The sequence below is a fragment of the Eubalaena glacialis genome, chromosome 11 (genome assembly GCF_028564815.1).
Source record: "Eubalaena glacialis isolate mEubGla1 chromosome 11, mEubGla1.1.hap2.+ XY, whole genome shotgun sequence".
In the NCBI taxonomy this organism is placed as follows: Eukaryota; Metazoa; Chordata; class Mammalia; order Artiodactyla; family Balaenidae; genus Eubalaena; species Eubalaena glacialis.
The window spans coordinates 7,600,188-7,623,096 of NC_083726.1; the positions used below are offsets into that span (position 1 = coordinate 7,600,188).

General features: G+C 56.4%; 2 protein-coding genes across 3 annotated transcripts; one reads left to right on the forward strand and one right to left on the reverse strand.

Annotated features, from left to right (window-relative positions):
* Positions 1 to 193: 193 nt before the first annotated feature.
* Positions 194 to 17,272, forward strand: PMM1 (phosphomannomutase 1). Of its 2 annotated transcripts, none has more exons than XM_061206556.1 (8): positions 194 to 430; positions 2,547 to 2,664; positions 3,789 to 3,865; positions 3,997 to 4,088; positions 4,284 to 4,383; positions 6,529 to 6,604; positions 7,423 to 7,538; positions 16,973 to 17,272. In XM_061206556.1, exons 1-8 carry the CDS (start codon positions 344 to 346, stop codon positions 17,072 to 17,074), a joined length of 768 nt encoding a protein of 255 aa, XP_061062539.1. In that variant the 5' UTR covers positions 194 to 343; the 3' UTR covers positions 17,075 to 17,272. The 2 variants fall into 2 exon arrangements, with proteins under 2 accessions (XP_061062539.1, XP_061062538.1); XM_061206555.1 differs by lacking the exon at positions 16,973 to 17,272 and adding an exon at positions 7,924 to 8,457 and having other exon boundaries at positions 244 to 430.
* CSDC2 (cold shock domain containing C2) lies at positions 9,932 to 22,076 on the reverse strand. Its single transcript, XM_061206557.1, has 4 exons — positions 21,705 to 22,076; positions 12,412 to 12,710; positions 11,239 to 11,361; positions 9,932 to 10,691 (listed from the first exon to the last, which is right to left on the reverse strand). Exons 1-4 carry the CDS (start codon positions 21,852 to 21,854, stop codon positions 10,529 to 10,531), a joined length of 735 nt encoding a protein of 244 aa, XP_061062540.1. The 5' UTR covers positions 21,855 to 22,076; the 3' UTR covers positions 9,932 to 10,528.
* Between the last annotated feature and the right edge of the window lie 833 nt (positions 22,077 to 22,909).

A 22,909-nucleotide genomic window follows, 5' to 3' on the forward strand; every position in this document is an offset into this window, starting at 1 on the left:
GGGTTCTATCCCTCACTTCCGGTCCCAGGCCCACGCCCCGCCTCCGTCTGGTTTGGAACAATCCGACGGAACCTGCTGGGCTCTGCTCCTCCCTATGCCACGCCCCTTCTCCGTCTGGTGCATTCAGAATTATCCTCCCGAGTCAGCTCAGGCCCCGCCCCTGCCCCGTCCGTGCCACCCCCTGCCTCCGAGATCAAGCCCTGACCACGCCCCTTCTTCGTTTGGCGAGGTTGGGCTGGCCTGCTGGTCCCGCCCCTCCCAGGCCCCGCCCCGTCTAGACTCTTCCGAAAGCCGCTCCGGCGGCCGCATCCTTCGACTCAGCTGGGCGCCGGGAGTTGCAACTATGGCGGTCACCGCTGAGGGCGCCCGCAGGAAGGAGCGCGTCCTCTGCCTGTTTGACGTGGACGGCACCCTCACGCCGGCTCGCCAGGTAGGGCCCCGAAGTTCAGAAGCTCCCGTCGGTAGTGTCACGCGCACACCCGGAGGCCGAATGTGTGGCCTGCAGCGGCGTGACCCCAGACCCCCCGGGACCGTGTGTGGTATGCGGCAACACCCGGCCCCTGACACCCCCGGGCCTTCTGCTGGGAGTGATGGGAACCCGGTTCCCCACGTCAGAGCCCGCGAGCGTCCGCGCCCACGTTCTGCCCGGGAGCGAGCGGGGTGGGTCGGCTTCTGGAGGGAGGAAGCTGCGAGCAGGGGCCTAGTCCCCTCCCCACCCCACCAGGCCTGGCTCCGGGGCGCCCCCGCCTCCCCAGCCGTGGCTCCCACCCCATTTCAGCCCTAGGACGCACCGGTAGCGCGAAGCTGGCGTCTGAACCTAGGGTTCCATACAAGGCTCAGCGCACCCAAGCGTTAGGTCCCCATCGGTGGGGGACAAGGGGGTCTCGGAGCCATCCCACCTGACCTTTGCAAGATTGAGACTGCGTTTAGTTTCTCAAACCCCTCCCCTCCTCTCCCTCCCTTCCATCCCTATCCCCCTCCTCTCCGAGGGAAGGATGGCGGGCTTCTGTACCATTTAGGCTGTTTGGGGGCTCCTTCCACCTGGAGATGGGGGCGGTGGCTAGTCTGGTCCCATGGGGATATTGTGGTACAGGGTGGGTGGGAGTGCAGTTTTCCTTCTAAAAACGTCTCACTGGGTTGTTGATACTCCAACCTCTGCTCCACACACTGTTTTTCTCCCTTTGGATCTCACTCAGGATGAACCCCCAGACCCACCCTCCCCAGCTGGGTGCATGGATAAGCAGGCTTCTTTCTTGCCCTCCAGTCTGGGTCCACCAGGACCTACTGAGGGATCTCCTAGAGCAGGGAGCCAGCAGGTCTAGGTTGCAGGGCAGAGGCTGATAGGAACCCAGGTCTTGGCCTCCCCTCCCCTATGTGAGGGCCCTGGGGGCACAGGAAGCAATCAGGCCACCTGGCCTTCCAGCAGCTCCCAGGGTCCTCAGGTCTGGGAGGAAGAAGACAGTGGAGGGAGGGTAGCAGAGTCTAGGAACAGCCCCTACACCTCCCTCTGACCCTTAGCTCCCCTAACCTCATAGCCTAAACAAGAACAGAGTGTCAATGCTGTCCACCCACCTGGATCTGTCCTTAGCACTTTTAAAAAGTTAATTTTTAATTGTACACGTATTTACGAAGACATTCTCTTGTAAAGGATGGAAACATAACAGAGGAGGGTAAAGTCCCCTCTGACTAGTCAGGATCCCGGGCCCAGCCCCATCCCCAAAGTTCTAAGGTTTTTTGTGTGCGTTTGTTTTTACTAAGTGGCATCATACTGTGTGTGCCTTTCTGCAACTTGCTTTTGACAATTAACAGCATGTCTGTTATTGGGGCTCTCTCATGTTGGAAGCACAGCCCTGCTTTATTCTGTGTAACCACAGTATAGAATTTCAGAGCAGGTGTGTGCCATGCTCCGACTGACTAGCTTATTTGCAATTTTTCACTGTTATAAACCATCCCAATGAACATCCATATACACCTGGGCAATTCTGTGTGACAGGGTATTTGCATTTAAAGTTTTAATAGATTTTGCCAAATTACTCTCCAAAGTGACTGTACCAATTTACACTCTCACCAGCAACATATGTGAGTGCCTGTTTCCCCTATGTCCACCCTAGATATTGTCAGCTTTGAATAGCTGAATGTTTGAAAACATGGATTATAACTCATGGGTTTACATTTCCTTGGTGGGGAATCTTTTCAAGTGATTAGTCACTAGTTAACTGTTTATTCATTTCCAAGCACTATCTCATTTAATCCTTAACAGTGACGTGGTTGCTACTCCACATGGTTGTTATTATGATCCCCATTTTATAGATGGGACAACTAAGGCAAAGAAAGGCAGAGCCATTTGCTCAGGTCATCCTGGTATTGAGGGACTTGTGCCAGAGTTTGAACCCAAGTGCATCTAATTTGGAGATCTGGGTTCTAAACCTTGACCTGCCTCAGATCTGGGTGGAACATGGGCTCCCAGGATTCTGAGCACTGAGTAATGTCTAAGTAGAGGTCCCAGATGTGCTGACAGAATGCTGTGCTTCCCTGCCCCCCTGCAGAAAATCCACCCTGAGGTGGCTGCCTTCCTGCAGAAGCTGCGAAGAAGGGTGCAGATCGGTGTGGTGGGCGGCTCTGACTACTCTAAGATTGCTGAGCAGCTGGGAGAGGGAGATGAAGGTAAGAGGAGCAACCAGAGCCAGTTCCACATTCGGGGTGGGGGTGGAAGGAGGGGGGAGTTCATGAGATCCCTGGAGCAATGTGCCTTCAAAGACCCAGTTCTGCTTCCGTGGGGCAAAGGAAGCAGAGTGAACAGCCAGGTGTTTCCTTCAGTGATTCAACAAACTTTTGGTGAGCACCTACTATGTGCCCGGCACTGTGCTGGGCTTTGGAGAAACAGCAGGGAACAAAGCAGACAGAATCCTGACCTTACATAGTTTATGTTCTCAGTTCTCCGTGCTGAGTCTTGATTTCCTCATCTTTAAAATGGGCCTAATCAGTAATGGCTTACCATTTGTTGAAAATGACCTTGTGTTAACTTCTTTTCATTTAATCCTCACAACCGCGCTTTAGGGTGGGTATGATTACCCCATTTAACAGAGGAGGATTCTGAAGTCACCCAGGAAGTTGTGTGGACCCAGAGCCCCTTTTCTCAGCTGAGTTCCCGGTTTCAGCTCAGTTGAGGCAAATGCCTCCAGTTCCTCAAACCAGAGACTTCCTTGACTTTTCCCTTTTCCCCTCCTCCTCGTTTATTCCATCAGCAAGTCCAAAATGTCTCCCTGTGTCCATGTCTCCATCTCCATCACCCCACCATAGTGGTCACCTCCCACCTGACCCTGCAGCAGCCTCCTGGCTGTGCTCCAGCCACTTCTTGTGGCAGTGAGAGCCGATAACTCCCCTTGCAGCCAGCCTTGATAGCACAGTGATGGAAGTTGTAAAACGAAAGGGAAGTCCCCATACAGAGGGGCTGTGAGAGCGCAGAGCAGAAATGACGTCCTCTGCCGGGAAGTCCTGGAGGGCTTCCAGAGGAGGGAGCTGGATCTTGGAGAAGAAGTGAAGGGGGAAGGCACCCCAGGCAGAAGGAGCTGCATGAGCGAAGGCCCAGAGCAAAGCACACTGGCTTGTGTGCTTGTCTGGAAAAAACCAAGCTGCAGAAGGCGAGGAGGCTGGAAAAGCAGGTTCTGGATGGAACAAGTGTGCTTTGAATGCCAGACCAAGGGGTGTGAGTTTCATCTCTCTGCTTGGCTCTGGGTACCTGGTCTCACTCTCTTTCTTCCCCCCCTGGCCTCTACATGGCCCTGAAGTCATTGAGAAGTTTGATTATGTGTTTGCTGAGAACGGGACGGTGCAGTATAAGCATGGACGACTGCTCTCCAAGCAGGTCAGTGCCCCCCTTCCCTGGGGCCTTAGGACCCTTTTCCACAGTGGAACAGTCGCTTGGTGGCTTCTGTCCTGGGTGGGGAGGAGCAGCGCTCTGCCCACCACACTCAGAGCCCTGTGTCCCTTGCCCAGACCATCCAGAACCACCTGGGGGAGGAACTCCTGCAGGACTTGATCAACTTCTGCCTCCGCTACATGGCCCTGCTCAGACTGCCCAAGAAGCGGTGAGGTCCCACCCAGCCTGTGTCCTGCCCCTCCTGGGCCTGAGCGAGGAAAGGGGCAGGTCTCTCAGATGGGCCCTGACTTGCCTGTGGGTGGCTTCTTGTGCCCCCTGATGTCCAGGTGGGGCTGGATTTGAATTCAGGGCCCTTCTCCTTCTCTCTGGCTCTCCGCCCTCCCACCCGCCCCCTCCCCACCAGTGGAACCTTCATCGAGTTCCGGAACGGCATGCTGAACATCTCGCCCATTGGCCGGAGCTGCACCCTGGAGGAGCGAATCGAGTTCTCCGAACTGGACAAGGTGCCACCAACTGTGCAACCTTAGGCTATAGGACCTCAGTCACTCAGCCTCTCTGAGCCTTTATTTTCTCATAATTGAAAAGGATTGGGGGGTGGGGGTGGGTGTTCTGATTCAACCAGTACCCTTTTGGATACCTACCATGTGCCATGGTTGTAGGCACCTCTGCGTCTTTCCAGCACTGCTGGCTTCCCTCCCTTGGTGACCAGCACCACCAGCCACCTACTTACCTGAGCAACACCTAGGGCATCATTTCCATCTGCCCACCCCCATCAAGTCCAGAAGTAATGTCTAGGGTTTCAGCCTCCAGAGTTGGTCTCAGATCCTTTCGCCTATGTGTGTGCCTCCACCCCCTGCCATAAAGCCCTGCCAGTCAGTTCTCCAGCAGTGCCATTGAGAAGCTTCTGAAGCACATCTATCTGCCCCCATCCACTCCCCGCTTACAGTCCTTCCGTGGGTCAGCTTGCCAACGGGACAATGTCCCAGCTGCCTCCCGCGATGTCCTGAGCCCTGAGGGGTCTGCCTGGCTCAGGGCTCCCTCTTCAGCCTTCTCCCTGTGCCTCTGTTCTTGGAACACACCAAGGTCCCTGTCGCCTTTGGATGTGCTACCCCTGCTGAACCTTGACTTGCATTTTGCTCATCATCCCCACCATGTACCCCCTCCCTTTCAGGGATGGAGCCAGTCCACCAAGCCTTTTCACGCTGGCCCATCTCTGTCCTTCCCGCTGACCTGCCCTTCTGCTCTCCCCCTGCTCTCTCTGCTCCGGCCATGTCCTCCTTGCTGATTCTAGAGATAGCAGACAGTTTCCTACTTCAGGGCTGTGGCTTCTCACCTCCTTCACATCCGCTCAAGTGTCGCCTTCTCAGTGTCACCTTCCCCGAGCATTACACGAAACATTGCACCCACTTGTACCTGCTGATCTTCTCCTCTGGTTTATTTCTTCCCAAGCAGGCATCACCACCCTGTAATCCACTGTATCACCTATTTTTAAATCTTGGTTATTGTCTGTCTCCCCAACTGAAGCTGTAAGCTCCTTAAGGGCTGGGGTTTCTGTGGCTGTTCACTGCTGGATCCACCGGGCCCAGCACATGCCTGACACAAGTGCTTGAGAAATACTTTCTGAATGAATGAAATAGATGATATTATACCCATGTTATGAATGAGGAAACTGAGGCTCAGAGAGAGGAAGTGGCTTGCCCAAGGTCACATAGGGAATTAGTTGCAGCCCAAAGATTTGAACTTGGGCCTACGCCTGCTGCCCTCTGATGTTTCCCTGAGGCTGGGTGGGACTTGCAATGATGTCCTAGCTCATCCCCATTCCCACCCTGTGCCCCAAGGCTTCGGGTAGGCAATGCCTGCAGGCATGGAGACTTTTCTTGTGGAGTGGTTAAGATTGACCACTGGCCGAGAACCTCCTCCCACGCACATATTGAGAGGTGGCCCTTTCTCAGGCCACCCGGGTTTCTAATCCCAGTTCCACCTCCTACTTGCCCAGTTACCTGGAAAAGTGGCTTCACTACTATGTGCCTCTGTTTTCTCATCCGTAAAGTGGGGATAATCACAGTTCCCATCTCATGAGCTGTAACGAGACAGGACACGCTGACTCTTCCCACGGCCCCCAGGGTCTTCTCTTGTCTTTTGGGTCTTGTTTTGCCCTCTTCTGATATTGGAGAGGGACGTGAACCTTCTGATCTCCTGTGTACCCTTCACCAGTGCAGATCTAATATAAATGCTTTACTGTCTTCAGCCCTGCGGACTGGGCGGAGCTGACAGGGCTGAGCCCTGCCCTGAGGTGGACACTGTGACTAGGGACTCAGACTGTCCCATCCCTTCAACCTTCCTCCTCGAGCCTCTGCTCCAAGGCCTCCTTCAGGATACCCCGCCCGTACCCCACTGGCAGGATCTGGCACTGAGTTCAGCTACAGGCCTTTGGGATTCAGGCCCTGGCTCTGCCACTGAGGCTGGGTGACCTTGAACAAGGCATAGCCCCTCTCTGAGCCTCAGTTTCCTCATCTGTAAAGTGGGGATGGGGGTGGGGCCATGATATCCACCAGGAAGACTCAGTGAGCTCACATGCATTGTGTGCCCAGCCCAGGGCCTGGCCCACAGCAGCCCTCTGGACCTCAGTCTGCTCTCCCCTTCTGCAGAAGGAGAAGATCCGGGAGAAGTTTGTGGAAGCCCTGAAAACAGAGTTTGCCGGCAAAGGACTGAGGTTCTCCCGAGGTACGTCAACCCCTTGGAGGGCCTGAAAGGTCTGGTACATGAGCCCACCCCAGGGCCTCACTCCCAAGGCCAGGCTGCACCCCCTAGCATCTTTAGAAACCCCTCCCAGCCCTCCGGGCACAGCAAGGGCAAGCTGAGCCAAAACAGGCAGGAACTCCAGCCCCCCGAGGCTTCCCCACCTAAACCCAGGCAACCCACACCTCCCACCCAGTTGCTCAGGTCAAAAACCAAAGCGTCTCCCACCACCACCTCCCCCTACAGTCCATCCCCTACAGTGGCCAGAGGGATCCTTACGGAAAAACAGACCCTGTCATACCCCTGCTTAGAGCCCTTCAGAGGCTCCTTCTCACTCCTCATGAAACCCAGGCCCCCTCCCTGCACCCCAGGGCCCGCATGCCTGTGCCGCTGCCCTTTCCCAGCTTTCTGTGTCACTGGGACACTCCACGCCCTTTCCTGCCTTGGGGATTGTATCATTCCCTGGCAACTGCCACTCTGGCTCAGGTCCAGCTCAATGTCACCTTCTTGGAGAGCTCTCCCCTGATCACACCGTCTGGGGAGCTTCCCTTTCTCGCGCCCTGCCCCCTTCATTGACTTACATGATCTGAAAGGTGGTCTGGTCACTTACCACCCATTTCTCCCACCTGGGTCGTAACTCCCGTGAGGATCCTGAGTCTGTCCATGCCCTGTGCCTGGTGCTCAGTAGGCACCCTAGGGTTGTTGAATGAATGAATGAATGAATGAACGAAGGGCCTTGCCCAAGGTCCCCGTGAGCCGCCCCTCTGCTAGCCTCGTCTCCACCCTCACTCCCACCCCCACAGGAGGCATGATCAGTTTTGACGTCTTTCCTGAGGGCTGGGACAAGCGCTACTGCCTGGACAGCCTGGACCAGGACTGCTTCGACACCATCCACTTCTTTGGGAACGAGACCAGCCCCGTAAGTGTGGCTCAGGCTCAGCCCAGGTCCCCCCCCCACCCCAAGTCACCTCCAGATCGAGGCCAGGACACAGGGTGACAGAACAGACCTCCTGGGAAACTCACAGAGAACAGCCAGTGCTCACCAGCCCCATTACACAGATTGGAAGGCTGGGGCCCAGAGCTGGCTGGACACTTGCCCGATGTCACACAGCAAGTCAGGGCAGATCTGATGAAGGAGGTGGGCCTCCTGGCGGTTCTGAGGCAGCAGGAGGAGGGGCAGCTGTGTAGGAGCCAGTGTGGGGAGGGGACCCCATGCTGGAGTGGGTGTTGGGCCCCAAACCTGGGCACCTCCTCCAGGCACCACATGCGTACATATGCCTTCACTGCCCTTCCTCTGTGTGCAGGGTGGGAACGACTTTGAGATCTACACAGACCCCCGGACTGTTGGCCACAGTGTGGTGTCCCCGCAGGACACGGTGCAGCGATGCCGTGAGATCTTTTTCCCAGAGACAGCCCATGAGGCGTGACCAGGGCCCACACCTGCCCCTTGGGACTTCCAGAGAGCTCTGCCCGGGCCTAAGAGAGCCCCTGGCCCTGGTGTTGGGGGGCGCCAGGGCCCCTTCTCTGGCCCAGGACACCTGCCTCACGTTACCTGCTGAAGGCCCACCTCAGTGGGCCCAGGGTCTGTGTGGACAGCCACCCCCAGCTGGTCAGCTCTTGGTGGGCCTGGCTCCCGTCCTGCACCCCGATGGCCCTGGCTGCAGCTGCTGCTCGTACTCCTGGACAGAACAGGTTTCTGTCTACGCGGGAAGCGTGTGCGAGTGTTGGTACGAGATAGAGCCCGCGCTGCTTCCCTGCCCTAGATGGGGCGCAGAGCAGTGGGGAAGGTGCATACTTGTGAGAACTTGATCTCACGTATACTAAACTTCGTGGAACGAGGTGTGGAGTCTGAATGGCTATTTGGCCCCAGTCACAGACGCTGTTACAGCCCCGCCTTTGCAGATGAGGAAACAGGCACAGATGGCAGGGACTTGCCCCAGGTCACACAGGGAATCTGATGCAGTCGAGGAGGGTGGGCCATTGAAGCCCCAAACAAGGGCTGTTTGGGGTGTCCTCCCCCAGCCCCTTCCCCTGGGACCCAGACAGACAGGCAGCTATGGGCCAGGTTGAGTCACAGTTGAGGGTTTATTGCCAGTGTGAGGAAGGATGGGGGAGTCCAGGTGGCTGGGGGTCTCAGGAGGTCTGACTGGACACTGTGAGGCGGCCCCAGGGCTGACGTTACCACAGCCTGCTTCCTGATTGGTGCCTAAAGCGGGGGGCTACTCCCGGTGTGTGTGAGGGGAGGGTGTCTTGGGGGCTCCCAAGAGTTAACCTTCCGCCAAGGAAGCCAGGGAGCCTTGTTCCTCAGGGGAAAGGCCTCAGGCCTTGCTAGAATAGCCCCAGCTCAACGTGGGGGTCAGGCTGGGCCATTCTGAGTTTTAGGGGGCTGGCCACCGCATCTTAGCAGCTGTGGTCTTCCAGCCTCTGTGCTGGGGACAGGGGTGAGATACACATACCTCAGCTGGTGTCTCCCCTGGGGCCTTGGGGCACCTACAGGGCTGAGGATCCTCCTAGACAGTCACTGACCCCCACATCCTTGGCATCTGTTTTACTCAGACTGGGTTTCATAAGGATCACTCCCTGGCAGGTCCTCCCTTGAACCCCATTTCTTCCCCCATCAGGTGATGTGCTCTCTGGAGGGGAGTGTGGTGGGAAGGGGGGGTGGGATGGAGGTAGAGCCCCTCCTTCCTGACCTCCCAGGCCAGGCCAACCCCCTGCCCAGGAGTGAATGCACGCAAACACATCCTGGCCCAAAAGGAAGAGGGATAGCACACATCTTATGGGATGGACAAGACAGGGACCACACCTCAGCCACTGGCCTGTTGGTGGCCAGTGGGAGCCACTATCCCATGACTTTGGGAAGAGGGTCCAGCAAGGGGGGCTTCAGGGCTGGTGGTCTCCCAGGCTGAGAGCTATTCTTGTGGCTGGCACGCCTGAGGGGATGTGTGTTCGTTCATCGCTGGGTCCTCAACGGCCATGATGGCTGGGCACGGGCAGAGCATCAGTGGGGTTTGTGAGTCAGGGCAAAGGGGATGGCTCCATCCAAGCCAGGGGAGCCGTGCCCCCACCCCTCTGCAGACCTTTGCCTCCCCAGGGGGGAAGGGAGGCAGCAAGGCTCAGCGAGGCCCAGGGAAGTGGACACAGCCTCAGTTTGGGGTTCCCAGAGCCACTGCCAGGCTGAGGAGGAGGGGCTGGCCAGCAAAACAGGAGCCCCCAAAACTGCCTTCTGCCCCCAGGCCCCTCTTTCCTGCCTCAAGTGTGCAGAGAGAGAGCAGGAAGGAGGGAAGGCTGGGCCTTGACCGTGGGGGGCGCGAGGGGGTGGCCTTTCTGCCCCCAGGTTTCACCCTCTTCCCCGGCAAGAGGCCGGGAGGCTCCCCCAAAGCACTCAGTGGCCTGGCTTCTGAGGGGAGGGATCCAGGTCACAGTGGGAGACCCCAGCCCGGGGGGAGGGGGGTGTGTGTGTGTAGCACAAGCAGAGTCTGGCCCCCGGGCCCAGGCCCGGAGCAGAGGCGAGGGGAGCCCGCTGGTACGGGGGGCGGGGCCCACTGCTGCCCCGGCTCCCATCCCAGGCCTGACGCAGGCCCTCAGAGGCTCAGTGGACACGCAGATGGGTGTTAGGAGGGCAAGAGGGTCCTGTGCGTATGTGGCAGGGAGGGGAGGAAGGCGAGAGAGTGAAAAGCAGGGAAGGCAGGTCTGGTGGCCTCCCACTCGGTCCAACTCACACAACAGTCACAGGGTGGATGGAGGCACACACTCACGTCCACAAGCACAGACAGACAGACGTGTACACCGAGGCCGCCCGGGGGACTGGCTCAGCCAGTGCCGTGGGGCGTGGAGCTGGCTGCTGCCCATCTACCCTGTGTGGCTCCCCCCGCCACCGCCTGGCGGCTAGCACGGGGGCCAGCCAGCCTAGGAGCCCACGACCTGGCCGGACCATGTCTCGTGGGGAGTGTGTGGAGCCAGCTGGGTGAGCACCACCTCCACGGCTTGGAACTTCTGGTTCTTGGGCGGGATAGGGCACATCTTGTAGGTCACCTCGTCGCCTTCCACTGGCACGTACTCCCCCTCGATGCTGGTGGGGGGGAGGGGGTGTCAGCCCAGGAGCAGGCCCCCTCCCTGGATGCCCCCTGAGGTCTGGCCTGAGCCAGCCTCCCTTCTCAGAGCCTCAGTTCTCTAATCTGTAAAATGGGAATCATAAACAGCCCCTCGCCACGCTACAAAGTGAGATGCAAAAGGGCTCAGGGAGGTTCCCAAGGCTTAGGGCTCAGTGACTCCACAGGTCACGCCTGGCATTAGGGCTGGGGGCCAGGCCTAGACCACCTCCTACCTCCTAGCTTCCCTCCAGGCTGAAAGACCCAGCCCTCTCAGCTCCCGTGATGTGGGAACAGGATCCCAGGACTCAGGCAGTGGTTCCCAGGGCTTCTGGGGTCTGAGTGCCCCCTCTCCATCTGGCCCCAGCCCTCCTCCACCCATGCCCCTGGAGGCCCTATGAGAGGAGAAAGGTGCCAGGAACACAGACTTCAGCCAGTGAGAGGAGAGGCCTAGGGAGCGTTCTGGAGGCACTGCTAGGAAACTGCAGCAGGGGCCCAGCCAACAACGGGGAACGGGGAGGGACTCACTCAGACACATGCACGAAGATGTCCTCTGACCCGTTCTCCGGGGTGATGAAGCCGTGGCCCTGTGAGCGTGAGAACTGCTTACAGACGCCCTTGAACACGGGGCCAGCCGAGGCACGGGCTGTCCTGAAGATAGGGTAGGGGTATTGGAACTGTGGGCTGGGGACCCCCTCCCTGGACCCCCACAGCTCTCCCGGGCCCCATCTGCAGGGCCTGCCTCAGCGCTGTGGAGAACCCTCCCCAGGCCAGAAACCACCCATAGAGACTAGTTCAGTCCTCTCATCATCCCATTGGACAATAAGGAGACTGAGGCCCAGAGAGGGGAACTGGCTCTCCCAGGGTGCACAGCAAGTGGGTCTCCTGACTCCCAGCCAGTGCCCCTCTCTCTGTACAAGACCCTCCCCTCCTGAGGTTACATGGATTCCTGTTGTAAGATTTTGAAGTGAAGAATGTACAGCCTAGGCTTGAATAACTCCCAGAACGAGGAGCTCACTATCTCCTGAAGCAGCAGTATCCATCCTGTTCACTTATTTGTCATTCATCCATTCATTCATCATTTATTAAGCATCTGCTCTGTGCCTGGTCTTGGGTTGGACATGGGACAATCAGCACTTGCCATCAAAAACCGCTCCTTTGACCAAACCAAGTCAGCCTCCCTGTGGCTCCCACAAAACCCTTCCCCAATTTGACTCCACCCCGTGACCTACCCCAAAGACCCAGAGCTGGTCTCTGTCCAGCCTGCCCGCCTCTCTCCAAAGGTCCACCCCATGCCTCTGCTTTTGCCCAGGCTGTTTCATCCACCGGGAGCACCCAGCTTCCTTCTTCACCTGATACATCTTCCAAACCCAGCTAGGACATCTTCCCTGATGCCCAACATTGGGTCCTCACGCCCAACCTGGCCAGGTGTAGTGAATGGTGGACAAATTCCCTCTGGATTGTAAGCACCTTGCAGGCTGAGACTTTGCCTTATTCATCACTGGATCCCCTGGTTGGGAGCTCAAATACAGCTTTGTGGAATGAATGAATGCTAGCAGTTACTGGAAGGTCCTTAACACAGCTGCCCTGTCCTCGGGTGAGGACAACAGGGGATGGAGGAGGATGGGAGCTGGGCAGCCCCGACTGGAGCCCTGTCCTGGGGAAGGACCACCAGAGCCTGGGCGAGGGGCAGGTACTCACGCTGAATACGTCCTGGTCCGTTTGGTGGGCAGGGGACTGGGCAGGTCCCGAGATGAGACACAGCCTCGCTCCCAGACCCTGCTGCCCTCCCGGTGGAATGGGAAGGTGGGCCAGACAGGGGACTTGGGGGAGTGGAGCGGGGGCACGACCGGGGGTGGCGTGGGCTCCGAAGTCATGGCGGAGCCAGGGGGAGAGCCTGGTGGGCTCCCAGGAGCAGGGGCCGGTGAAGGGCTTGGGCGTCCTTGCGGGCAGGGCCCGGCCTGGCCCTGCTCGGCGGCCTCACCAGCCACAGGCTCCGTCTGGAAGGGGGAGAGAGAGGTACAGGTGAGTGTGGTCCAGGGTGGGCAGCTTCTGGACACAAGTCTGGAGGGCTGGGCCTGCCTGCCACTCCTGACAGAGTGAGTTCAGGCCACTCACAGCCCCTGCCTGACTCAGTGTCCTCCCCAGAAAGACAAAATGGTCATAGAACCTTGCTGTGGGCTTAATTGTGTTCCCCTAAAATTCACATGTTGAAATCCTAACCCCTCCAATGTGATAGTATTTGGAGATGGGGCATTTGGGAGGTAACTAGATTTAGATGAGGTCGGGAGGGTGGGGCCCCCATGATGGGATTAGTGTCCTTAGAAGAACAGACACCCCCCCCACCCAGAGCTTGCCTCCTTTCTCCCTGCCTTGTGAGGACACAGCCAGAAGAGGGTGGTCTACAAGTTAGGACGAGAGCTCTCCCCAGACAGAGCCAGACCATGCTGGCACACTGATCTCGGACTTCTAGTCTCCAGAGCTGTAAGAAGTAAATGTCTTGTTTAAGCCCCCAGTCTGGGGGGTCTTTTGTTAATGGTGATCCAAGCTGACCGAGACTAACCAAAAGTCCTTCCAGCTTGAAGTTCAATTCTTTAACTTGGAGCCCTAAGAGGTGGGATGGGTAAAGTGACCATTGATCCGGGACACAGTGTGGCACAACTGTTAGCAGTTTCAAATCCACAGACCTGGATCTGAATCTCAGCTTTGTCACCTGTAACTTGGTGACCTCAAGCAAGCCACTCAACAGTTCCAACATGGCAGGTGGGAATGTGGGCGAATGTGGACCCAAAAGGTCTGGGTTTGAATCCTGGCTCCTCTACCTACCAGCTGTGCAGCCTTGGTCAACACTCATAACCTTTGACTTGGTTTCCTGCTCTGTAAAATGGGGATAATGTTGGTTCTTATTTCACAGAGAGGTTGCTGTGAGGATTAAATGACTTTCTACATGCTTAGAACAGGACCAGGGCATGGTGAGCTCTTAGGAATGTTGGAGATTTTTCCTTAGCCCCAGGTTCCCCCTCTCTAAAATGAGGTTGAGAATGCTTACCATGCAAGGCTGCTGAGGTTTTTGTTTTTTGGTCACACCACACAGCTTGTGGGATCTTAGTTCCCGGACCAGGGATTGAACCCAGGTCCACAGTAGTGAAAACCCGTGTCCTAATCACTGGACCACCAGGGAATTCCCCTGGTTGCTGAGGATTCAATGATTTAGTGTGTGTGACGGCATCTGGCATCTTATAGGTACCCAATAAATTGCTATTATCAGTGCTAATCAATAGAAGTTCCCCTGTCAACAGCTCAGTGCCTGGATGACCTTAAAAAAATTCATCCTGTATTTTTCTCTGCAGAGGAAGAGAATGTAGTTCCCCCACCCATGCACTCACCCCCCCTCCCCCTCCCCAGGGGTTGGAAAGTCTTGGGCTCCAAGAGACGCTAGCTGTGGATTGAGCCTGGGGCGGGCGGCCTGCCAGAGTGGGGCCAGGCAGGACGCCTGGACCAGGAGAGCTCCAGCTCCGCTGCGTGTTAGCCGTGGACTTGGGTAGCACTTCCACTGGCCTCAGCTTCCTCATCTGTATAATGGAGCTGATAAGCCCTGCCTCACAGGCTAAGGTGAGGCTTGGCTAAGGGCGGGGGGATACAAAGAAGTGCCCATTGTCCATGGTCATATGAGAGTGAAGGTGACAAGTTCTCCACCTCCTCACCCCCATTCCTTCACTCCCCCCCCCACTTCACCCAAAGGCCTTGGGGCCAGAGGTGAATCCCTGAACTAAGTCTCTTTCTGGCCTCCATCTCTGCCCTGCCCCGCCCCCCAGGGAAGAGTTTAGGACTCCAGAGCCCTGCATGGACTAGAAGAGCCGAGGGGTCACCCCATTCAACCCCCGTCATTGGAGCAGGTCTCCTGGCCACTGTTCAAGGTCACATAGCAAGTGGGACTTTTCTGGGTCAAGGTGATGAGCTGGCTCTGCCATCCCTGGGGGCAGAGATGCAGCCTCCCTCCTCCCCAGCAAGCCCCCCACACATCCCCTCCAGCCAGGAGAACTGCCGGGGGTGGGGTGAGAATTGCCCCTCACAGCCCCTCATGCTGACGTGCAGTTTTTCTCTCTGAGCCCACTTGAGGAGGCAGGGATGGGCCAGGTTTAGCATTTTTATCCCTATTTTATTTTATTTATTCATTTATTTATTTATTTATTGGCTGCGCCGCCCCGCGGCTTGTGGGATCTTAGTTCCCCAAACAGGGATCGAACCCGGGCCCTCGGCAGTGAAAGCGCGGAGTCCTAACCACTGGACTGCCAGGGAATTCCCATGTCCCCATTTTAGAAAGAAGAAAACGGAAGCAGTCACAGAAAAGCTTGCACATGAATGTCCATGGCAGCATTGTTCATAAAAGCCTCAAAGTGGAAACCACCCAAGGGTCCAACAACAGATAAATGGATAAACAAAATGTGGTTAACCATAAAGTAGAGTATTATTCAGCCATAAGAAGAAATGAAGTACTGATACATGTTACATTACAGCTGAACCTTGAAACCGTGAACCTTGAAATCATGATGCTAAGTGGAAGAAGCCAGTCACAAAAGACCATGTATTACATGATTCCATGCACGTGAAACGTCCAGAATAGGCAGACCCATAGAGACAGGAAGTAGATTAGTGGTTCCAGGTTTTGGGGAGGGGGAAGGAGAATGAGTAGTGACTGCTAATGGGTACAGGGTTTCTTTTGGGGTGATGAAAATGTCCTAAAATTGACTACAATGATGTTGCACAACTCTGTAAATATACTAAAAGCCGTTGACTTGTCCATCTTAAGCGGATGAATTATATGGTGTGGGAATGATATCCAATAAAGCTGTTACCAAAAAGGAAGACAGGCAACAAAGCTACCCAAGATGACACAGCCAGGAAAGCAGGAGATGACGGACCCTGCATCACAGCCCTGGGTGCCTGCTTCCCTAACTGGGTGAGGGTGGCCGGTGGCAGGGAGAGAAGCTCGGCCTCCCTTTCTCCAGGAAGCAGGGTGGCGTGGCCTACCCACTGCACAGTTTTCCCAGGCCTGGTATTGTGCTTGGCGGTGACAGCCTGTGCTGGGAGGTCATGGCGGGTGGAGGGGAGGGAAGGAGGTGGGGGAGGGGCAGAGGCAGCCCACAGTGGTTACCAGGGAGATGCAGCTGAGCTGGGCCCTGCTCTGGCCAGCCAGGCCTCCAGACCCAAGACTGAGTGAGCGTGGCTCCCAGGTCTCATGCAAAGCGGGCAGTGGGGAAGGGGAAAGAGGCACTGATTTTCCAGGGTTAGGGTTGAGGGCAGCCCCCCTCCTTCCCTTCCCCCAAATGGGCCAGGCAGCAGAGGGGGAGGAGAAGGGGATGGAATAACAGCAGTAATAGACATTCATCCCCTCTAGCTCCCAGCCCACAACCCCACCTATCCAGAGGGGCTCCCAGGGAGAAGGCGGGGAGTTGACCTTCAGGCAGGAGTTGGGGCTGGAGGGGCAGACGAAGTAGCCCCCACAAGTGCCAAGAGCGCTGCTCTGTGATCTCCCCTCTCTCCTTCCTCTTCTGGAAAATGGGGATTACAAGAATCCCTCCTCCGAGAGCTTCAGTGAGGATGACATGGGATGGAATGGGAGAAGCGCTGGGTAGGTGCTGGGTGAGAGGTTGCTCCTTCCGGACAGGGTGGCTAAGTTGGGCATGGAGGGGAGAGGGAGTGGGCGGAAGGAGAGACCCGCCAGCCAAAGACACCCTTTATGCCCATCTTCCCTGTTTCCCCAAGGACTCACCCACACACTAGGTCCCTGCACTGCCCCTCATAGCTTCTCCTTTCATTTAGTTCCTGCAATAGTCCTTTAAGGCTGTTGCTATTATGACCCCATTTTGCAGATGAGGAAACTGAGGCTCAGAGAGGCTGTCACTCACTCAAGGCCACACAGCAATTAATGTCTGAGCCAGGACTTGAACCAGGGGAATCTGACTCTGGAGCCTTGGAGTGGGAAGTCAAGAGTCCTGGGTTCAGCCCCTGCATTGCTACTGACTTGCTGTGTGACCTTGGACAGAGTCTTACCCTCTCTGGTCCCTGCCAGAGCCCTGGACTTGAAGGAACTGCACAGTGCAGGGCAGCGTGGGAGACCAGGGAGAACGGAACAAGGGGGTGCAGGGCAAGCCTCCAGTTCAGACCCTTTCTCCAGAATATTGCCACAGAAGGGGGCAAGTGAAGACAGGGCTTTTATTGTCTGAATGCTATACACAGTGTTTACAAAAAGTCTTTACAGGACTTCCCTGGTGGCGCAGTGGTTAAGAATCAGCCTGCCAACGCAGGGGACACGGGTTCGAGCCCTGGTCTGGGAAGATCCCACATGCTGTGGAGCAACTAAGCCTGTGGACTACAACTACTGAGCCTGCGCTCTAGAGCCCGCGAGCCACAACTACTGAGACTGCGTGCTGTAACTACTGAAGCCCATGCGCCTAGAGCCTATGCTCTGCAACAAGAGAAGCCACCGCAATGAGAAGCCCATGCACAGCAACGAAGACCCAACAGATCCAAAAATAAATAAAAGTCTTTACAGAAATTATTTTCCATTTTTAAATTTCCCAGTTGCCCTCAAAGGTTGAAATTACAATTGTTTCCATTTTACAAATGAGGAAGCTGAAGCTCAGAGAGGTTAAGTGACTTGCCCAAAGTCACACAGCAGGTAAGTGACAGAGGCCAGATTTGTCTGAAAGCAAATGGTGCTTTTCCTGCGAGGATAAATTCTGTTCCTGGTTCAGCCAAGACAAGGCTGAAGTTTTCCCAAAAGAACTTTCCCTGAGAAAGGGGAAATAAACTCCAAAAGCAGAGAAATAGATGTGTCCGTAGAACATGTGTTTCAATTCAAACAGAGCTAAACCCTAGCTCCCGAGGAATTCAGTGTGCCCATCTGGGGGCATCTCTGGCCTGGAATAATGCCCTTCAGAACTAGCAGTTGGAGGGCAAGAGGACAGCTCAGGACCCAGAGGGCCCAGGATTGAATCCTGGCTCTACAGTGTCCTAGCTGAGTGACCCTCCCTCTCTGAGCCTCAGTTTCCCCATCTGTCCAATAGGGCAAATCGTAGCACCCTGTCCAGGTTATGAGAGGAGCTGAGGAGCTGTGTCAATGGTCCACCTGTGAGTGTTTTGGTTCTGACCCTGCCAGCCAAGATCTTCTTCATTTCCCTGCAAGAAGATCAAACCCCAGCAATTCCACAGACAAAAGGGCCAGGGGAGCTGAAAACAAAACATCAGGGCTGTTCGGAGATAACCCTAGGCAAGGTCGTGATACAGCTTCACGGGGCTGTGCATGGTGACTCAGCCCTGACAGCAGGTGGCCATCAACCTGGTGTTGGGGCTCCTCCAGTTATCAGCTCCCCCAAAAAGAACAGGGCAGGAGACGGCCCTCAGAGTCCTCTGTTGACCAAGCGAATCCCTCTCCTTCTGGGCAGATGAGGGAAAGCAAGCTGGCTCAACCACCCAGGGCTGTGTGACCTGGGGCAAGCACCTGCCCTTCTCTGGGCCTGTTTTCTCCTCAGCTACATGAATCATCATTGGTCCAGGTGACTCATGAGGGTCACTCCAACTCTCCTCTGAGGTTGTCAGAAGCACACATGTCACTGAATATGATTGCCAGGCTCTGGGACAACAAACAGGAGAGGAGACAGCCCTGCCCTTAGAGGGCCCCAGTCCACTGAGGGTAGCAAATACACAAGTAAGAACACAGGATGGTTAGTCCTGATACGACAAGATCACAGCCACGGGGACTTCCCTGGTGGCGCAGTGGTTAAGAATCCGCCTGCCAATGCAGGGGACGTGGATTTGATCCCTGGTCCGGGAAGATCCCACATGCCGCGGAGCAACTGAGCCCGTGCTCCACAACTACTGAGCCTGTGCTCTAGAGCCCGCGAGCCACAACTACTGAAGCCCACGCGCCTAGAGCCTGTGCTCCGCAACAAGAGAAGCCACCGCAATGAGAAGCCTGTGCACTGCAACAAAGAGTAGCCCCTGCTAGCCTCAACTAGAGAAAGCCCGCGCACAGCCATGAAGACCCAACACAGCCAAAAATAAATAAATAATAAATTTATAAATTTATTTAAAAAAACAAAACAAAACAAAATTCAAGTAGTGAGTTTAAAAAAGAAAAAGATCACAGCCACCATCGATTGATTATTAACCGTGTGCCAAGTGGTATGCCAAACCCTTTGCCCTGTTTCCTCATTTATTCCTCACAACAAACCTACATGATAATTCCTGTTATTAACCCTGTTCTTCAGGGGAGTAAGCTGAGGCCCAGAGAGGTGAAGAGTCTTGCTGGGGTCACGCAGCCGGTGGGGCAGCACTTCTGCACCCTGGAGATGTTTTGGGGGGCGGTGCAGAAAGGCCTCGGGTGGGAGGTGGGGAGGGAGGAGCAGCAGGTCCCTGAAAGCTCCTGCCTCCCCTGGAGAAGGAAGAGCAGGGCTTGGGGTTCTATTTCTGGCTTTGTGCTGACTCAGACCATGACCTTGGGTGAGTCACTTGTCAACTACAGCAAGTTTAAAAGCAACTCCCTCAATAAAAAGATCCCAGCCCAAGGCCCCATTGTGGAGGAACAGAGAGGGGGAGGAATGGGTATGGTGGCTTAGAAAGGGGAAGGACAGGGAACACAGGGTGATGGTGGAAGGGCTTTCTGAACTTTGAGGTCTTGTCTGTGATGGGCCAGAGGAGGGTGAGGAAACAGCCTCAGAACCACCAGAGAGAAGCTGGCACTTCCCCGGCCCCTCCTCCTCTCCCAGCCTCCCAGACACTCCTTAAAATACATCAGTGCCAAAGCTGCTCTAGCAGCTGGAGGTGACCTAATTAAACCTGGTTCTTTCCCTCTCCCACAGCGTGTTGTGTGTGTGTGTGTGTGTGTGTGTGTGTGTGTGTGTGTGTGTGTGTGTGTGTGTGTATTGGCGGGGGCGGGGGCACTGCCCCAGCCAATACTTGAGCTTAATTGAGACCCTTTAACTCTCCTCCTTGTCATGTCCCCAAGCTGCCCTGGGGGGCTGCTATGATTAAGCCCTTTGGGCTTCCTGGGCAATAGTGGTGGTAGAGATGCCAGGAGGGGCACCACGAGATCCATGCTCACATCCCAGCTCCACCGGGCTGTGTGACCCTGGGGAAGTTGCTTTCCCATCCTGAGTCCCCCTAGGAAGAGGTATGGACTGGTCTAAGTCACATTTAGACTGGCCGAGCTTGCATTCAAATCAATATAACCCCAAAGCCATGAGCTTTCCAGCATGCCATGCCACTCATCCTGGTGACCATCATTTCACTGGCTTTGGGGCAGGGGAAGAGCTCCCCGCTCCCATTGCTTTTTGCCTCCCATCTTAATGCTCTGCATGGACAAAGGTCTGAATTGCCCCAAGCCCTCTTCCCACCAGGCTCTGGGTCCTGGTTTTGCTGGTCGTTACCACGGGATGTGACCAGCTCAGCTAAGCCCTGAGCTCCCTCTGCTGGTGCCACTCTAGACCAGCCTGCAGGTGTCCCCTCCCCACCACCCAGCTGTGTGGGACCCCCCAGTCCCCCCTGGGGAGGCCCCCTCCATGGCCAGTGGACTTCTGTGAACATTGCCCATCCATCTCTCTCCAGGCCTGGGAGAAACCTCTGTGGCCAAGATTGTCCCCTGACCTCTCCCAGGCCCCTGTGGGCCAGTTCCTGCTTACACCTGTCTTTGTTTTTTTGGAGGAGGGTCAGACAGATCCAGAGGGGCGGGGCAGATACGGGGAAAAAGATGTTTTTGGAAAAGACTTAAAAGAAATGGTGGGGGGAGGTGGGGTAGGAGGCTGGGAGGAGGAAATATCCAGAATTTGGAGGACCCAGAGGCCTCCGGGATGGAGTCAGTTTTGGGGAACTGGCTCCCCATCCCCCAGGGGGCTGGAGACAGCCCCTTCCCAGGGAGAGGTCTCCACTGGAGCACATCCAGGCGGGCACGATGCCAGGCTCTCAGAGAGGTTGCCCACCCTCCACCCGGGCACACTTCCTCTTCCCCTCCCCCAGCCCCAGCGGATGCAGCAGTTCACACTCTGTATTTATTATTGTTCTCGCTCCGCGTCTCCCTCCCTTCTGCCTGGGAAGAGTCTGCAGGCTGGCAGATTGGCAGGAACCTGCTGTCTCCCTTCTGGGTGCCAGCATCACCCCTTATCTCCACCTGGACTCCTTGTGCCAGGGTCAAGCCACTGAGGGACTTGGCACTAACCAAGGCTGCCTGAGTCCCTGAATCCCACGGCAGGGGACCCAGCAGCCCCTGGCTTATCACCCTTGCCCTCCAGGGGCTGCGTCCTGGCAAGGGTGGAGGTTAGAGCCAGACCAGTGGGCAAGGGAGAGGAGTGGCCTTAGGAGAGGCAAGAGTTCCTGGTGGGGTTGGCTCTGAGGCAAAGGGGAAGATAATAACATGGAGCCACCTCTCCAAGCCAATTAACACAATTATCCCCCATCACATCGGGGAAGAAATAGAGTCAGGATGAGACAGCTGCTCCAGGTCCAACTGTCTGCCTGCCCCAGACGGTCCCTCCCGACCCCCAGCCCCAGATTCCAAGGGGAAAGACCTGTTTTGCTCCCTGCTGCCCTCTCTTTTCAGTGTCTGGTAGGAGCACAATGATTTCTCCAGTCATTTCTCTCCCCCTGGTTCCCAGACAGGAGGCTGCGGCTTGGCAGGTGTCTGCTGCTCTCTGCTTCTTGAGCCAGACACAAGTCCCAGACACACACACACACACACACACACACACACACACACACCCTCTCACAGGGAGCCACACAGCCTCAGCTTCCCCTGGGGGCCAGGGAGAGGGAGGGCAGGAGGCGGGATGGCCCGGTGGGCTCATGTGCTCAGCCGCCTGCCCCTCTTCTGTAAACTGAACGGGGCTGAACCAGCCCCAGGGGAGGTGCCCACCTTCCCAGAGCCCCCAAGTCGCGCCTCCCTCCTTCGCCCCTGCCAGAGCCAGCTTCCAGTGTGCCCGCACGGTCTAGCCCCTTACCTCTCCCTGGCAGCTGAGGTCCTGGCACTGCCTCCTGCAGCCGGCTTCAGACTCGGCCTCTCTCGCGCGCTTGGAGCTGATGAGCAGGGGATGGGTCTGAAAGATGTGCTGTGTGTGTGTGTGTGTGTGTGTGTGTGTGTGTGTGAGCATGCGGCACCTCGGGCCCCTCACTCACTCACACACGCCTTCCTCCTGACGTCAGGAAGAGCAGGAGGGAGGGACCGGGATGGGAATTTGTACTCCCTGCTTAAAGGGACACAGGGCCCCGTCTCCTCTGCCTCCGGCGCCACCTCCTGAGTCAGACGCAGGCAGTGCGAGAGAGTTAGCTGCGTCTCTCAGGGCCCTAAAGCTTCTTTTTCTGGAAAGTGGCTTTTATTGCCAGGCCAGGGTATAATTTGCCCTGCCAGGTGGGAGCCATTGCTGAGGAATGCAGAGGAGGAAGAGCCGGGGACAGCCTGCATTCCTGGCAGTGAGGGAGCAAGTGGGGTGGTGAGTGAGCGTGTGTGTGTGTGTGTGTGTGTGTGTGTGTGTGGTGGGGCGCGGGGTGGGGGGTGAGTCTGGGAGAATGGAGACCACAGCAGAGTCCCAGGGACTCTCAGACCTCCCTCTCCCCTCTGTACCCTCTCGCGTCTCCTGCCCTCCACTGGTCTGTCCCTCACTTGGCTCTGAGATCCTCGCGAGTGAACCCACGTGGGTAGGTCTCAGGAACCCATCCCTTCCTCCATCTGGCCCACAGCAGGCCCTTGAGCTATTTCTAGTGAATTGAACTGAATTGGAGTGAACGTTTGCTTCACACACACACACACACACACACACACACACACACACACACACACACACACACACACACACACACACAAGCACCACAGCCTGGGAAGCTCTCCAGATGCCCTGGATGTGAGTCTCAGCCCCAGTGCTTCCAAGCTGGGTGACCTTGGGCAAGTCTGTTGCGACTCTGGTCCTCCACACACTGTGTAAAGTAAGGAAGGAGGCCTTTTCTGAGGGGGCTGTCGGAGGCCCCAGTGCAGCCCCTGTACAAGCCCCAGCCTGGCTGCAAGAGGCCCCTACAAACTGGTTCCTCTTCCCTCTTCCATCCCTTCTCCTCAGCCTCGGCTTGGAAAGAAGGAAGTCTGTCCCTCACATATCTTTAGTACTGCTGACGCAGCATGGCATTTTCAGAAGAAGCCTTATTAAAAAAAAGGAGT

What these genes read in the sequence shown, in the direction of transcription:
- PMM1 (XM_061206555.1), top strand. Translation starts at nt 344, where the DNA reads ATGGCGGTCACCGCTGAGGGCGCCCGCAGGAAGGAGCGCGTCCTCTGC. An exon ending in GCTGGGAGAGGGAGATGAAG is followed by an intron (nt 2,665 to 3,788) that starts GTAAGAGGAGCA and finishes ATGGCCCTGAAG; the next exon opens with TCATTGAGAAGTTTGATTAT. An exon ending in GACGACTGCTCTCCAAGCAG is followed by an intron (nt 3,866 to 3,996) that starts GTCAGTGCCCCC and finishes TCCCTTGCCCAG; the next exon opens with ACCATCCAGAACCACCTGGG.
- CSDC2 (XM_061206557.1), bottom strand. Translation starts at nt 21,854, where the DNA reads ATGCTCACACACACACACACACACACACACACACACACACAGCACATC. An exon ending in ACCTCAGCTGCCAGGGAGAG is followed by an intron (nt 12,711 to 21,704) that starts GTAAGGGGCTAG and finishes TCCCCCTTCCAG; the next exon opens with ACGGAGCCTGTGGCTGGTGA. An exon ending in ATCTTCGTGCATGTGTCTGA is followed by an intron (nt 10,692 to 11,238) that starts GTGAGTCCCTCC and finishes CCCCCCCACCAG; the next exon opens with CATCGAGGGGGAGTACGTGC.